The 13,059-nt window shown below is 51.1% G+C and overlaps 4 protein-coding genes across 4 annotated transcripts; all 4 read right to left on the reverse strand.

Annotated features, from left to right (window-relative positions):
• Positions 1 to 471: 471 nt before the first annotated feature.
• TbgDal_XI14900 (hypothetical protein, conserved) lies at positions 472 to 2,931 on the reverse strand (the record flags this gene model as incomplete). Its single annotated transcript, XM_011782333.1, has 1 exon — positions 472 to 2,931. The coding sequence occupies one exon, from the start codon at positions 2,929 to 2,931 to the stop codon at positions 472 to 474; it is 2,460 nt and encodes an 819-aa protein (XP_011780635.1).
• Positions 2,932 to 3,605: 674 nt separating this feature from the next.
• On the reverse strand, positions 3,606 to 4,871 carry TbgDal_XI14910 (hypothetical protein, conserved; the record flags this gene model as incomplete). The annotated part of the gene is made up of 1 exon (XM_011782334.1): positions 3,606 to 4,871. One exon carries the CDS (start codon positions 4,869 to 4,871, stop codon positions 3,606 to 3,608), a length of 1,266 nt encoding a protein of 421 aa, XP_011780636.1.
• Positions 4,872 to 6,779: 1,908 nt separating this feature from the next.
• TbgDal_XI14920 (AAA ATPase, putative) lies at positions 6,780 to 10,628 on the reverse strand (the record flags this gene model as incomplete). Its single annotated transcript, XM_011782335.1, has 1 exon — positions 6,780 to 10,628. One exon carries the CDS (start codon positions 10,626 to 10,628, stop codon positions 6,780 to 6,782), a length of 3,849 nt encoding a protein of 1,282 aa, XP_011780637.1.
• A 578-nt stretch (positions 10,629 to 11,206) lies between these two features.
• TbgDal_XI14930 (hypothetical protein, conserved) lies at positions 11,207 to 12,112 on the reverse strand (the record flags this gene model as incomplete). The annotated part of the gene is made up of 1 exon (XM_011782336.1): positions 11,207 to 12,112. One exon carries the CDS (start codon positions 12,110 to 12,112, stop codon positions 11,207 to 11,209), a length of 906 nt encoding a protein of 301 aa, XP_011780638.1.
• Between the last annotated feature and the right edge of the window lie 947 nt (positions 12,113 to 13,059).

The raw sequence follows: 13,059 nt of genomic DNA on the forward strand, positions 1-13,059 counted from the left end.
GCAAATAAGAGGTAGCCGCCTTCTCTTCGTCAGGGAAAAGGTGGAGCCACGCGCTCCCTTTTCCCCATCTGAGCATTGACAAGAGTCGGTAGGGTAGCAACCTAGAAGTGAGTCACATAATAAACAGAGAAACACCGATACCGATGTTTTACAAACTTTCCTCCATCAACCTCTTTGACACTCATTCACTCTTAATTACACTGAACACACGACCATGACGCCCTTTTCACCCCAAACCACTCGTTTCGCCCAACATAATCTCCTTTTTTTAACTTTCAAAAGTCTCCCTTAGCCCTTTTCCATCCACTCTATTTGCAGTGCTGAGGAAGAATGAAACACATGCCTTCCTACCGCAGTTCAAAACCTCCCTAATCAACGAGCGACTGCCTTTTTCACCATCCGTCTGCCACACCCTTCCCCCCACCTCAATTTTGTTCCTTCTCTTCAACTAATTTCATTTTACTCACCTCTCTATTCTTCTTCATTTACAGGCCACTCATTTTCCAGCTTTAAGCAGTCCATTTCCTTGCGTGACCAATCATTTTGCACTTGGAAGCATCTGCGAACTAACGCCGCCGCCTCAAAATGGTCTCGGGCCCCATAGCTCGCTCTCACAATGAAGTCAGCACACCACGCTGCACAGAGGCTCCGCAGTGATGGGACTTGGAGCACTTCCGCCGCGCGCATGACGCGCAGCAACAGAGCAACGCGCTCCGCAGCGGGGGGCTCTACTAGAAGCACTCTGGAAATTCCAGAAACCTTGAGGAACGGAGTGGGGTACGTATAACTCATATTTGGTGAATGCTCAACTATTTCCATAGCACGTGACACCTGCTCCTCCGTCTGACCAAGTATGTCGCGGTAGATGAAATTCCGCTCCCAGGGAGTCAAGAGTGCCACTAGAGGTGCAGTGAGAGGTTCAGGCGCGAGTGTGGGAAGGAGCTGCTCCTGGCGACTGTTCTCGTAGGGGTGTTGTTGATGGATCGTGGCGAAGTGCCGGAGGTACACGGCACAGTATCGCACGGCATCGGTTGATGGAGTTCGGTAGGGCCGCGACGCACGCTCATCCGCGCGGGGAGCACGTGCGGAATGTATTTTGCGCGTCTCCGAGGTAGTCGATACCTCAGGCGACGGAGCACCGTCTAAAGGTGCAGACAAGTCCGCTGGAATGCAAGTATTGCTTGGGCGTAGGGTACTGCTGCTGGCTGACTTCCCCAGTGAAGATTTGTGTGAGGAGTGAAATGGTATTGTCTGACTAATCTCGAGGTTGCTACTCGCCCCGCTTCGCCTCGATTCCGTCTTTCCCGCTGCTTCCCACTCACCGGCTATCTCATTTGAATCACAAAACCAGTTCTGCAATTTGATGACGATTTCCTTGTCAGTGATGTGCATGCATTGCCGCATCGGGCGGCCCTCGACTTCTCCATTGGCATCTTCATCATCGCCGTCATCGCCTAAAGCACTATTATTGAGTTGCTGCTTCCGGGTCTGGGAAACACTATCCGCCCTCATGCTACTCATAAGTCCACGAGGACTTAGTGACCTTTCACCTGAGAAACGACTAGAACCCTCTATGGGAGATGACACGTCCTTACCTTTGCTTGAATGCTGGCACAGTGGCCGCGAAGTGGTCTCTAACTGCAATGTCTCCTCAGTTGTGGGAGATGCACAGTCACCGCTGGGGATTGTGGAGTCGTCTTCGTCCCCGATCATGCATGGGGTGCGTTGATGGTAACTCCCGGGGGACACAAGCCCCTCGTTTGTCTGACTGTTTGGTGTGAAGAAAGGCATAACCGATCCCGTTCCTGACGCTACGAAAACCTCCTGCGTAAGCCCCTCTTCTGCCTCGTCTGTTCTTGGCGACACGACAGCAGCGGCAACGGGGCTACATTTATTAGCCGTTACCAGCTCCTCGTCCTTTGACATCCTGGAGCCGCACACCTCTGAGGGATTTGATTCCACATTGGAGGTTTTGCCATCACGTTCAAGTGTTTCGGGTGTGACCTCCGCCGATAGGGAGGGGGGGTCCTTATTATCTTCAGCACCACGGTCGCTAGTCTGTAACTCATCATCATCTGAACCAAGCGTGATGGCGTGCGCAGCGGTATTGGTGCTCGGTGACACTTCGCGTGATTTGGTTGACGATCGTTTTTGTGACAGCTCATCCTTGCAGCCGCCTTCTTCACCCCCCATTCCTGCCTGTATTTCCTTTTCCTCCCCACTCCCCCTACTTTCATCATCATCCAAGGTGCTGGGCGTGGCGCTATCGTCTCCACTGGTTCCCCCTTTATCTCCCCTAAGTGGCACATGATGTTCTAATGGCGTGAAACCACCACTGTTGCCAGACACCGTCTTGTCTCCACTGGCGTGAAATTTCTCCTGACGATCGCCTTCCAGCCCTACCTCATGTCCGCGAGGTGTCGTTCCCTTTGCTTCTGATTCGGCTCTTCCTCCGTGCGTGCACACCGTTGGAAGAGAAAACGTAACAGGTGACGGTGAAGGAGAGTCGTTATCGGCTTCATCGTCGTCAAGAACACTCGCTGTGCCATCTGTATCGTCAGAGTTTCTCGATGGACTACCCTGTTCCTTACCGTAGCACGCCCGCTCAAACCCGTTAACTTTTCTACCTCTCAGTGCTGATTTGGACCCTAAAGACCGTTCGCACACGTCGTTGATTGAACCCACATTAAGACTCCTCATGCCGCTTCGATGGCCGTCGTAATCTTCGTCACCAATTCGGTCGGGGGTCCGCTCCGAGTCAGAGTCGCTGCATACGTACGTGTCGCCGTCTATTGCTGTCCCCGGTGACGCGAAGCCGTACATTTCTTCCCAACTGTCCAACACACGCCGCACCACTCCCGAGAGCTGCGCGGCTTCCTCCGGTACCGCGATGCGCGCACCATCCTGCGTCTGCAAGAAAATTAGAGGCATCTTTCAGTAACCATGCAGGATGGGGATGCTGTGGGAGTTCGGCGCCTGTGAACTCTTTTCTTTTCTCTACCGAGATCGGTTTCACGGGGGTTCTCTCCTTCCTACTGCCCCTTCTCCCTCTGCTGCCAGCTTTACCTCTTTTACTCCTTCCCTGTATTCTTTTCCCTTTTATAACAACAACAATAAGAAAGAAAGTACTTATATATATATTGCTTAGTTTGCTAAATCAACTATACAACAATGCTATCACAAGGGCCACGAAATGAACTTTCGGGACAACTTCACTCAAGATCGACAACCGCATGGATGTCCATTTGCCTCTTCCCCCTTTTGTTGTTTTCCAATCCTTTAGCATCCCCTGACTGTGCTTGGAGCAGCCCCTGACGAAATTCTCTACTTTGAGAGGAGCTGTCCTCAACTTGACGCAGCCTTCTGGAAAACATAAATGCCACCAATGACTCTATCAAAAGGTGAACGGGGCAAGCCAACCCGACGGACAAAAGACAACAGTGGTTATGGGAGCAAGCGGTAGCAACATGCGTGTACCTATGCGCATACACATATATAAGAAGTAACATCAACACAACCGATGCCTCTTTTTGCAGTCACCCCCACAAAAAAAAAAGGGTACCATAAGAAACTTGTTTCGTCCTTTTCCCCTTCCGACCACTGAACTAACGATTCTTAACTTTGGACTCCAGCATGGACCGATGTCGTTTCGACTCACCTAAAACAAACCACTGAAACTGCCCACGGCGATAGTACGTTTCACATCGTGCTTGTGTGACATGCGGCGCTACTTCTCCACAATGACCACTATCCGTGTTGCTGGAAACGTCGTAAAGACTCAGCACAACAGACGCGAGAGGTACATCAAATGTACTGGTGCTATTCGCAATGAATGTCTTAAAGGCACACCCACCCACAGCTGTGGTGGAAGTGTTCTCCCATTCATCTCCATCCTCGCTATCATCTTCCCATTCGTCATCATCATCGTCATCGTAATCTCTGGGTCTCTTCTTGGATCGGTCTGGCGGCAAGGGCTGCTTTGCGTCAGCCTGCGGGCTCGCTTTACTTGTCATTGGGGACGCACATGCCAAAGCAGATAACGTGCCTACTGTGGCAGAGAAATTATTTGAATTGTAATTCACCTCACTCACACCTAGACTTTTGCCGCGGTCGTCACAACCGATGCGATCAGCTTTCTTATAGGTGTTGAGATCAGCCTCTACCACGTGCAGCGGCACGCTAGTGGATGTGAAAGATGCATCACCTTCTGCGACCGAACACCACTCACTGAAGAGTACATCCGCCAACAACTCCACAGGTATTTCCGTGGGCTTTCGATCATCCTGCCACTTGTCGTCTCCCTCTTCTTTGACTCTCACGTCGCCCGCTGTAACAGCTACGATTTGCTCCATTGCATAAGTGAGATCTTCTCGGCGTATCGTTTTCCTCATGCCACCGACGCGCTCCCGCAGAATCTTTAGCAACTCTTCCACGAAAGTTTGCCGCCCTGCTGACTCGTAACGCCGCTGGAGGTGGCGGAGCACCCGGCACCGCGCAGCAGCTTCTGGTGGGCGTGGATGAGCCCATGGTGTCACCACTGGCGCAAGGTGGGATAAATTGAACCAACCATCCGCCATGGCACCCGTAAGAAAGGGATCTGCGCGCGTGTGGCCACTGACACGAGGGCGCAACCTGTTAGTGTCTGCCACCCACTGTGGGTTGGAGAGTGATGATGAACTTAATAGACGGACCCAAACCGGGAGAATGCCTTCAAGTGTTTGCCGCTGCTTAGCATGTAGAAGCGGACCCCCCGCGTCCTCACACTGCTGTTTTTCACCATCATACGCCGGCGAGGCTTCGTGCCCATCTAATACTGAGAAAAAGTTTTTAATAAAGCTCTCAGCGGTGCTGCCCTCATCGTGTGCCGCCATAAGCTGATGAAACGCTGTTGGAGCCCCTCTCCCCCTTTTCGTACCGTCGTTCACAAAGGCCAGCCAACAAAGAGAGATAAGTGAATTTTCAACAAAAATGAATACATCACCATCAGCATTACCGCCGAAGTGTTGACGGGGGAAGCAGCCGCGTTAACACTGATTCCGTTTAGCTGTTGGAGGACACACCGTTGACGGCAATCCAATCATCGGCAATGTTTTATTACGGTAGTAAACCAGGAGAGAAGAGGGAAATAATGTGCCAACAGCGGATGACCCAAATATGTTCGCTTGGGGGGCAAATATAAATCAATCAGAACGGTGCTAATGAATGAATGACAAGGGAGCACATAGCCGCGGTGGTGCGACCTGTCCTCCAGCTAGAATAAATCGAAAGTGAGTAAGGGGAACAACCGTCCCTTTTTTAAAGAAAGGGATCACGTTTGAGTCTCATGACCCTGAGTCCACACATGCAAAAAAGAATGTGTTTACACCCTCTTTTCTCTCCTTGATCGGAATACAACCCACACGATATGTATATATGCACGCTTACGACAACCCATGTGTAGTAATGTAGGATTTGGAAGGCGAATTGTATGCGGTGCTACAGCTGTAACAAAGCCACCCCTCAATCCCGGTGCAGGAAGCCTGCTGTGGCGATTTTTCCGCACCAAAGCCCCACCGAAAGAACTCTGCGCAGGTGGCTCAACAGTTGTAATCACAACACTCCACGGACATTTCATTGATGTAAGCGACGCGGAAAAAGGAAGTCAGTCGATTTATGTCTGAGAATCTCCTTGTGTGTAGCGAGTTGCCACCACGGTTGCCCAAACAAATGTTGCCCGACCATTCGTCCTCCCTTCCCTTCCAAATCTCAAACACTAATTTCTCCCCTTCACCACACTGGTGGAGTAAAATAAACAAAGAAACAAAAAATACCCGCTCTTTTTCACCCAAATCACTGTCCTGCGCGGCTTTTCATTTTGTGTTTCCCCTCGTTCTTTGCCCACACCAGATGTGTTCACCACATGGAGCCACTCTAGCATTCACGTAATACCGTTCCTTTATTAGTTTATTACTCTGGGGTTGTTTTGGCCCCTTACTTTAGTTAAAAGCTCTCCTTTCCACCTCCTAGTATCCTCCATTTTTTTTCTCACCTTATTTTATTTCCTTCGCCCTCTTCTGATAACGCGTAGGAAAAATACACCAAGACGTTAAGAGGAACCAAATTAAGAGGAATATAGCACTGCGCACCCAATTCATAGACGAAATCAGTGACGTCAACGAAAAGGTGATGTGAAAATCAACGCTAAAGTCATCTGAAGGCGTTTAACAAACTTAGGGCGCCATTAAGCGAAATTGTGCGGGCTGCACGGCAGATGTTGCCGCTACTTGACTGCGGGGAAGCGTTCAGATGAAATCAAACTTTTCGCCCGTCTCCTTCGTCTGGTACACCCCCTTCTTCTCCCGTCCTCACTATTTGTTTCCTTTCCTCTTTCCGCCGCAATTAATTAGTTTCATGATCTCGCTTCCACCCTGGAGCAATTAAGCCTTCTTCATTCCCTCCCTCTCCCCTTACACACACAAAAAAAAGTAGGGGGAAGGGGAGGTGGGAAACGATGGTGATGGAGAGGGAGCATGACTCAAAAGTTTTTAAACAACTCCACTGTTTCTTTTAGTTATCATCCGGTCCACCGCCAATTCGATTCATGTAGTTCCGTTGACCACAATTGTTACCCGTACCCACCCAGTTTCAATACAAGGCGGACGATTTATAATCACAAAAGTTATGGCTCCGTTGCTAGTTATATGAAAGCCAGTCGGTAATTATGCCTTTTGTGATGGTTTCCGGGTGGAACAGAAACATGCCACCACTAAACGCTCCTTACACAACCCACGCCTGCACAATTAGGCGAACATTGAGTTGTGCGAGTGATGTTGCATTTCCTTTAGTTTCATGTTTTCTACTTCTTCACGAAGTAGCTCCATCGTCAAGAGTCTATTCGCTGCTGGTAGCGTTGCAACTTTGCAACACGCGCTAAATGCCGCTGCACGTATAAGTTTTGGGGACACAGATAATTTACTAAGCTCGTCAAGATCGATACCCTTCTCATCAACAGGTACGTTCTCCGGTAGTGCACGACCCCACAGTATCCGTCGAAGGTGTTGTGTGGGCAAACTAAACCTAATTTCTTGCTGAAAGATCAACGGTGTGGAGCGCAAGTCAAGGAACGACGATCCAGACCCATCGACCGTGGCTAAGAACAGTATAGGTCGAGGGAATTGTTTGGAATGGTAGTGGATGATCTTCGCTACATGGGCTCCTTGCTGGGAATGATTGAACAGCACCTGCGCCTGATCAAAGACGATAATTGCACCCAACGTAAGTGCCTCGCTGAAAACAGTACCCACCTCCAATTTGTCTAACAGCATGTGCTCCGCCAAGTTGCATAGACGAATGGTCGTGGCGCACTCATACGCAATGCCCTCCGCCGCAAGACTCTTGCCGCTGCCACTTGGACCATGGAAGAGGTACAACGATCCATTATCTGCACAGTCTTCCTCTTTAAAACCCCATTGTGCAAAAAGTGTGGTCCGCCCCTTTGCCAACCGTGCTACACCCTCCAACTGTTGTTGGGTCTCAGGTTCCAGTACAAGGTCGGAGAGGGAGCGCTTTGGAGTATGATACGACGCCGTTACGGTCTTGCCGGGTTTTTCAGAAGCAAGGAAGAAGCCTCGTAACTGCAGTCGCGCCCCCTCCTCAAGGTCTTGCATACATAACATAGGACTCGGCGATCGTTCCCGAGCCACTGCCTTACTGAGAGCCGTTAACACTGCGTTACGGATGAGCCCACCAGAGATTTCATAGTTTAGTGACAGGGCACGAACGGACACGTCCTCATGCAGAGAAAGGGCGCTGGGGATATGCGCCCGCCATATTCCCTCCCGCATCTGCTGATCGGGGAGCCGGAACTCCACCATCAGCGAAATGCGGCGATTCATTGCCTCGTCGATCACCTGCGCCTTGTTTGTTGCGAGCACAACAATCCCGTCGTACTTTTCAAACTCTGCGAGAAGGGATGTAACGAACGGGTTGGCCTCACGAGCTTCAAATATGGTTTCACACTCATCAAAGAAGATCAGCGCATCGTTTAATTTTGCTTCACGGAATATAAAGCGTAGCACGTCGCTTCCCTTTGCTTCCGACTTGAACTGTAGCATGTTAACTAGGAGTATCCGCTTTTTGAGCTCGTGTGCCACGGCATTTGCAAGCATTGTTTTGCCCGTTCCGCTTGGTCCGTAGAATAGGAACACCAGACCACTTCCCCCTGTACCGAGTCCCTCACCAAATCCACAGTTCCGCTTGCATTCCTCAAACATGCCATAGTGCCGTATAGTCGATAGAACCAGGTCAGTCGTTGATTTTGGGAGGACGACGCTGCTCATGGAAACATTTGGTTGGTAAAGCCGCGAACCAGGTACCATTTCCGCCGTTTCACTCTCCGTACCCATCAGGTAGTCGACAATTTTGCGGTCAATATCAACTATGTAATCCATAAGGTCTGTGTTGAAGCAGCTTCGTCCTGAACCTTCAATGGACAGGGACAACACACCGTTGGATACTAGTGGCCCGGAAAGGTAGAACGCCTTGCGCGCGCTGACACGCTCCCGAAGAGTGCTACACAATACAAACAGTATGTAACCCACCGTCATCACACGCTGACCATCCCGCATCACGTAACGACCGTTGATAGCGATTAGTACGTCGTGCGAGACAACATTTCCCACCATCAGCAACAGTATACGCTTTTCGAGGTCCGACAACTGCAGCCGCTGGGATAAGGCCTCAGCCCGTGGAAGAAACGTGCCACACCTGAGCGTAGCCTCTGTACGCGCGAGGTGAACCGCCGTCTTAACTCGGACCTTCCCGTGTAGCTCCCGCATCGTCGCCTCTACCTTGTTCTTCGGTACAAATATGGCATCTTCTTCATCCTTCATGTCGCTCTCTGCACCATGAAGGCGCACTGTATACGCTATAAGTTTGAAGGACTCTTCCATGTACTCGATGTCGCTTGCATACGGTTTAGCACCTTCTTCCTCAATGTCCATACGGTCAGTATGACCTCCTGGCGCGCTCTTTTCTCGCGCAGTTGCCGCAAGCAAGGGTGATGTTAGGCCCCCCGTGTTGTTCGTTGTGGGAGAATGAAAGTTTGCCTGCGGGTGTGATCCACCACGACACTCCACGGCGCTCAAATCCCTTGCGGGCGCTTCACTGCCACTTGGTGCCACTGCTGATTGCGTACCAGGTGCCTCCAACCGTGGTGAACGGCTGCCGCTACAGCAACTTAGAGTATGTAGATTCATTTCTTCATCATCGTAATCATCATCGTCATTGACATCCCCATCGCCCCATCCGTTATTGCTTCCCGCCCGCTTTTCGCTCTTGCGGACGTTTGTACACACTGGCGTTTCCGCGGCGTTGCCTTCTCCTCCCCCTTCCTTCACCCCATTTTCTGCAAACTTGGCACGAATAGTAGCGCGCTCCTCGGTGAGGACGTCAGCAAGAGCCGTTTTTTCCAGTTTAATAAGCTGATCCTCCGGGAGATTATCTCCGACAAGTGCAGCAATCACCTCTTGCGGCATGTACACCCTGGACTCCATGAACGTCGTCTTGAATTTGGATTCCGTGGCGATTACCCCTTGCTTCACATGGTTGCGATAGTCGGCGAGAAAGTGCATGAGCTGTACGGGATTCAAACCAGTCCTGGAGGCGAGTGTACCAGGAGTGGTGGAATCTTTCGAGCATTTCTGCGGCCACACAGAGCCACTATGACATATAACAAGATACGTAAGGGCAGCGGTCTCGTGTTGACTAAGGCTTAATTTGTTCGAAAGCCGAATAATGCGTGGAGGCCGTACCATTTTCTGCAGACGGATAGCCGTATGTTGGACGTAGAGCTCTGCCACTACGGATTGGCAGGGCCTGCACTGCTGGCAGAAGTCCAGCCGGGCTGTCATCAGCATACGAAGCACGTGCTCGTTACAACCCACGAGGCCCGAGGTACCTTCCACCCACCGACGCCATATGTAGCGCATCTCGTGCGCCATAAGAAACTCACTGTCATCTGCAAACGGAGGAAGGCGGACATCCATAGCGCGACGCAGGGCGGCTACCAACAGAGTCTCAGTTTCCCCAGCGTGTCGGCCCTTTGGAGCGCTGCTGCTAGTGCCGTTGACATTTCCCCAGGCCTCGAATGATTCCCCCCGAACACGCTCGTTGTTACCGGTTTCATCCTCGGCCCCTTGAGTGGGTGGGAGAAGAGGAACTCGCTCCAGGTAAGTGACGACCTCGTTTGGAATGGCAAACGATTTCAGCATCTCAAATCTGTATGGTGGTGCAGGTTCCCTTCCCCCCACCTGCTGTGAGGTTATGGTGCTGGTGTCACTACCCTCCGTGCGTGTGCTCCTACTCACCGTGGTATTACCATCCAGACTACCGTTTCCAGGAGCGTGAGGGCGGCTCGCAGCACTGCCACTGTGGTTCAGATAAGTGACCTCCGATGGCGGTATAAGTTGCATGTAGTGATGTACCAGGGGGGTTAGGAGGTCCAGCTGACTCACCGGTTCTCCCAAAAATTCTTCCTCCTTTTGTGTGGAAAGGGTGGAGAGAGTGACAACCATCCCAGCCTGCGTGCAGTCGGTGGAGGAGGGAGTGCCGACTGCTTCGCTGCGACTACGACGGCTTCGTTTCGGCATTCGGGTTACTTCTCTTGTCTCTCTGAAGCACAGATGTGAGGTCGGAAGCGTTAGACCAGAATACTAGTAAACGAAGAAAGAATACGGGTTCGCAGTTTCCGAGGGAAAACGGAGGAAGCAGACGCAAGAGAACTTAAGGTGACACAGCTTACTGGAGTGTGTTGTCACCTTTATTCCTCCCGCTTCCCGCACACCCGCTACCGCTTTTGGCTTTTGTTTGCTTCCCTTTCTACTAGTGAGTTCGAGGGGACACAGCGGCGGGGCAGAGCATATTAAACAAAACGGGCATGTTACACGGAAGAGAGCAAACAGAATAAGATATTTGGGAACGCTATTTCACCATTGACGGGGTCACGCCTGATCCAAACGAATGAACCGCAAACTCACGTCGCAGCCCGGGTTCCCAAACACCACGAGGTGGTGAGAGGAAAACTCGAGCAAGGGCTGAGAGCACACACACACACACACACACACACACACACACACACACACACACACACACACACACACAAAATCAAGACAGCGAGACCGTCGTGACGCCCACGTATGGCGGCAGCGGTACGGAATTACTTTTTCATTCAGTACCGACAATTGTGGTCTGTATGCCCTGTGACACCACATCTTGAGCATGCAACCGTTACCAGTACCAAATCCTCGTCGTCCACGCTGGGATGTTGGCCCCTAACTGCGTCAGCATTAGCTTCCGTACGCGCCCGTTCCTGTTCCGCGCGGCTTCGCAGGTAAGCCTCTGCCTTTTCCCATGGTGTAGCTTGCTCCCCTTCCCTTCCGTTGTTTTGACCACTGTGTTCTCCATTGGGACCCTGGTTGTGTGTGTGCGCCACGTCATTTGTCTTCCCCGAGCTGTCGGGTAAGGCGGTTGGGCGCCCATGGCGGTGTTGGAGTGGTTCCACACCGAAGGTACACACAACACGTGCCATGGTAAGCTGTGCATCGTATGGCATCTCATCCCACCGAACGGGGAACTTTGGTGGCGGCTGCCTTTGTTGTTCCTCCGCCCCGTTGCTATTCCAATGGAACAGTTTCCTAATGTACACGAAAACAACGCCGACATCTTCGGGTACCATTTTTTTGTCTGTGTAGACAAAGCGCCACATGCAACAATCTTCTTTCCATTCCACTTGCGCCACGTCAGCCATCATATCTACAGTGCTCCCTTTGTTTGAATTGAAAAGGGCGTTAACTTCAGTAGCCGCCCTGGTGTAGCACGTCTGACAATCAATGAAGCTGTAGGCACTCGTGTCATTGTTCCGCTCACCGTCACCTTTCAGCCTATCAGCAACGTCCCGAAAGAAACAACGAAACAGCGCGCAACTTGATGACAGAACTTCCACAGTTGATTCAAACCTCTGACCGCGTACCACTACTTGAACCCGTTGCTGCTGAAGCTCTGGGTCCGTGTGCAGCATCTGGCTGTGAGCAAACGATTGCAGAGAATGGGGAAAAACTGGGTCATGGGTGAACATGCTTGCCCCTAGGGCCTCACGTCGTATAGGGGAACACAATCATGTGGGTAGTCGATTCCAGTTACACAGTAGGCGCGTGTCTGGGCACGTCGAACACGGTGAGTGTTCAAAATCGTATAAATAAAGGGGGAGGGAGTACGCGGTTATAAAATTATGACCCAATGGTTTCGGGTAGCGACGGAGTCATATTGACCTAAGCCTGCTAAAACAGGTACGTACGCACTACTTCCATTCGTGCCTAGTTGCGCTCTCAAATAACCTTCTCCACGCCTTCTCTCACCCACTGCGACTGGCAAACGCGCTGGCATTGTGGGTTCGGGAAGCCCACTGCACACCCCCAAATGCCAGACGACCGTCGCCACTCTATAATGAGGAGCGCCAACAGTGCTTCCGTCTTTCCCCTCTTTCTTCCCTCTCTCCTCCTTTCCAAGAACAAAAAATAAGTAGAATGTGGCTGTCACATACGATGGCGCCCCACCTCACCTCCAAAACGAAAAAAAAAATTCAAAATGCCACTCCCTGCTTAACCCCTGTTTTAACTTCCTTCAGACACTGCAGTCGCGTAAATAGAACACAAATATATCCCGCCAGCGCCAGAATTGAAGGGGAGTGCATATGCGCGCTCATTGAGGAGGAAGAGGGGAAGGGGGGTAACCAAAGTAGTTCCTTTTTTTTTCTTACCTGCCATATTTCTGATGTTTCCTCGAGGTAAAAGTGATCCGAAAACGCAGTGCACATGTATGGTAATGTAGTGCGGATTGATAATGGGGGAAAACGATGGTCATCCTTGCATCGGGTTAGCTGAGGTGGGCACATGCTAAAGCAAGCATGTCACGGACGAGGTGCCTTCCTTGCTTACACGGTGATCATTCATGTTTTCTTTTCTAAACTACTTTAGTATGAAAGGCAAATTTTGCACGGCGTGATCGGCCCCATCCAAAACTGTA

The sequence above is a fragment of the Trypanosoma brucei genome, chromosome 11 (assembly GCF_000210295.1).
Source record: "Trypanosoma brucei gambiense DAL972 chromosome 11, complete sequence".
Taxonomy (NCBI): Eukaryota; Euglenozoa; class Kinetoplastea; order Trypanosomatida; family Trypanosomatidae; genus Trypanosoma; species Trypanosoma brucei.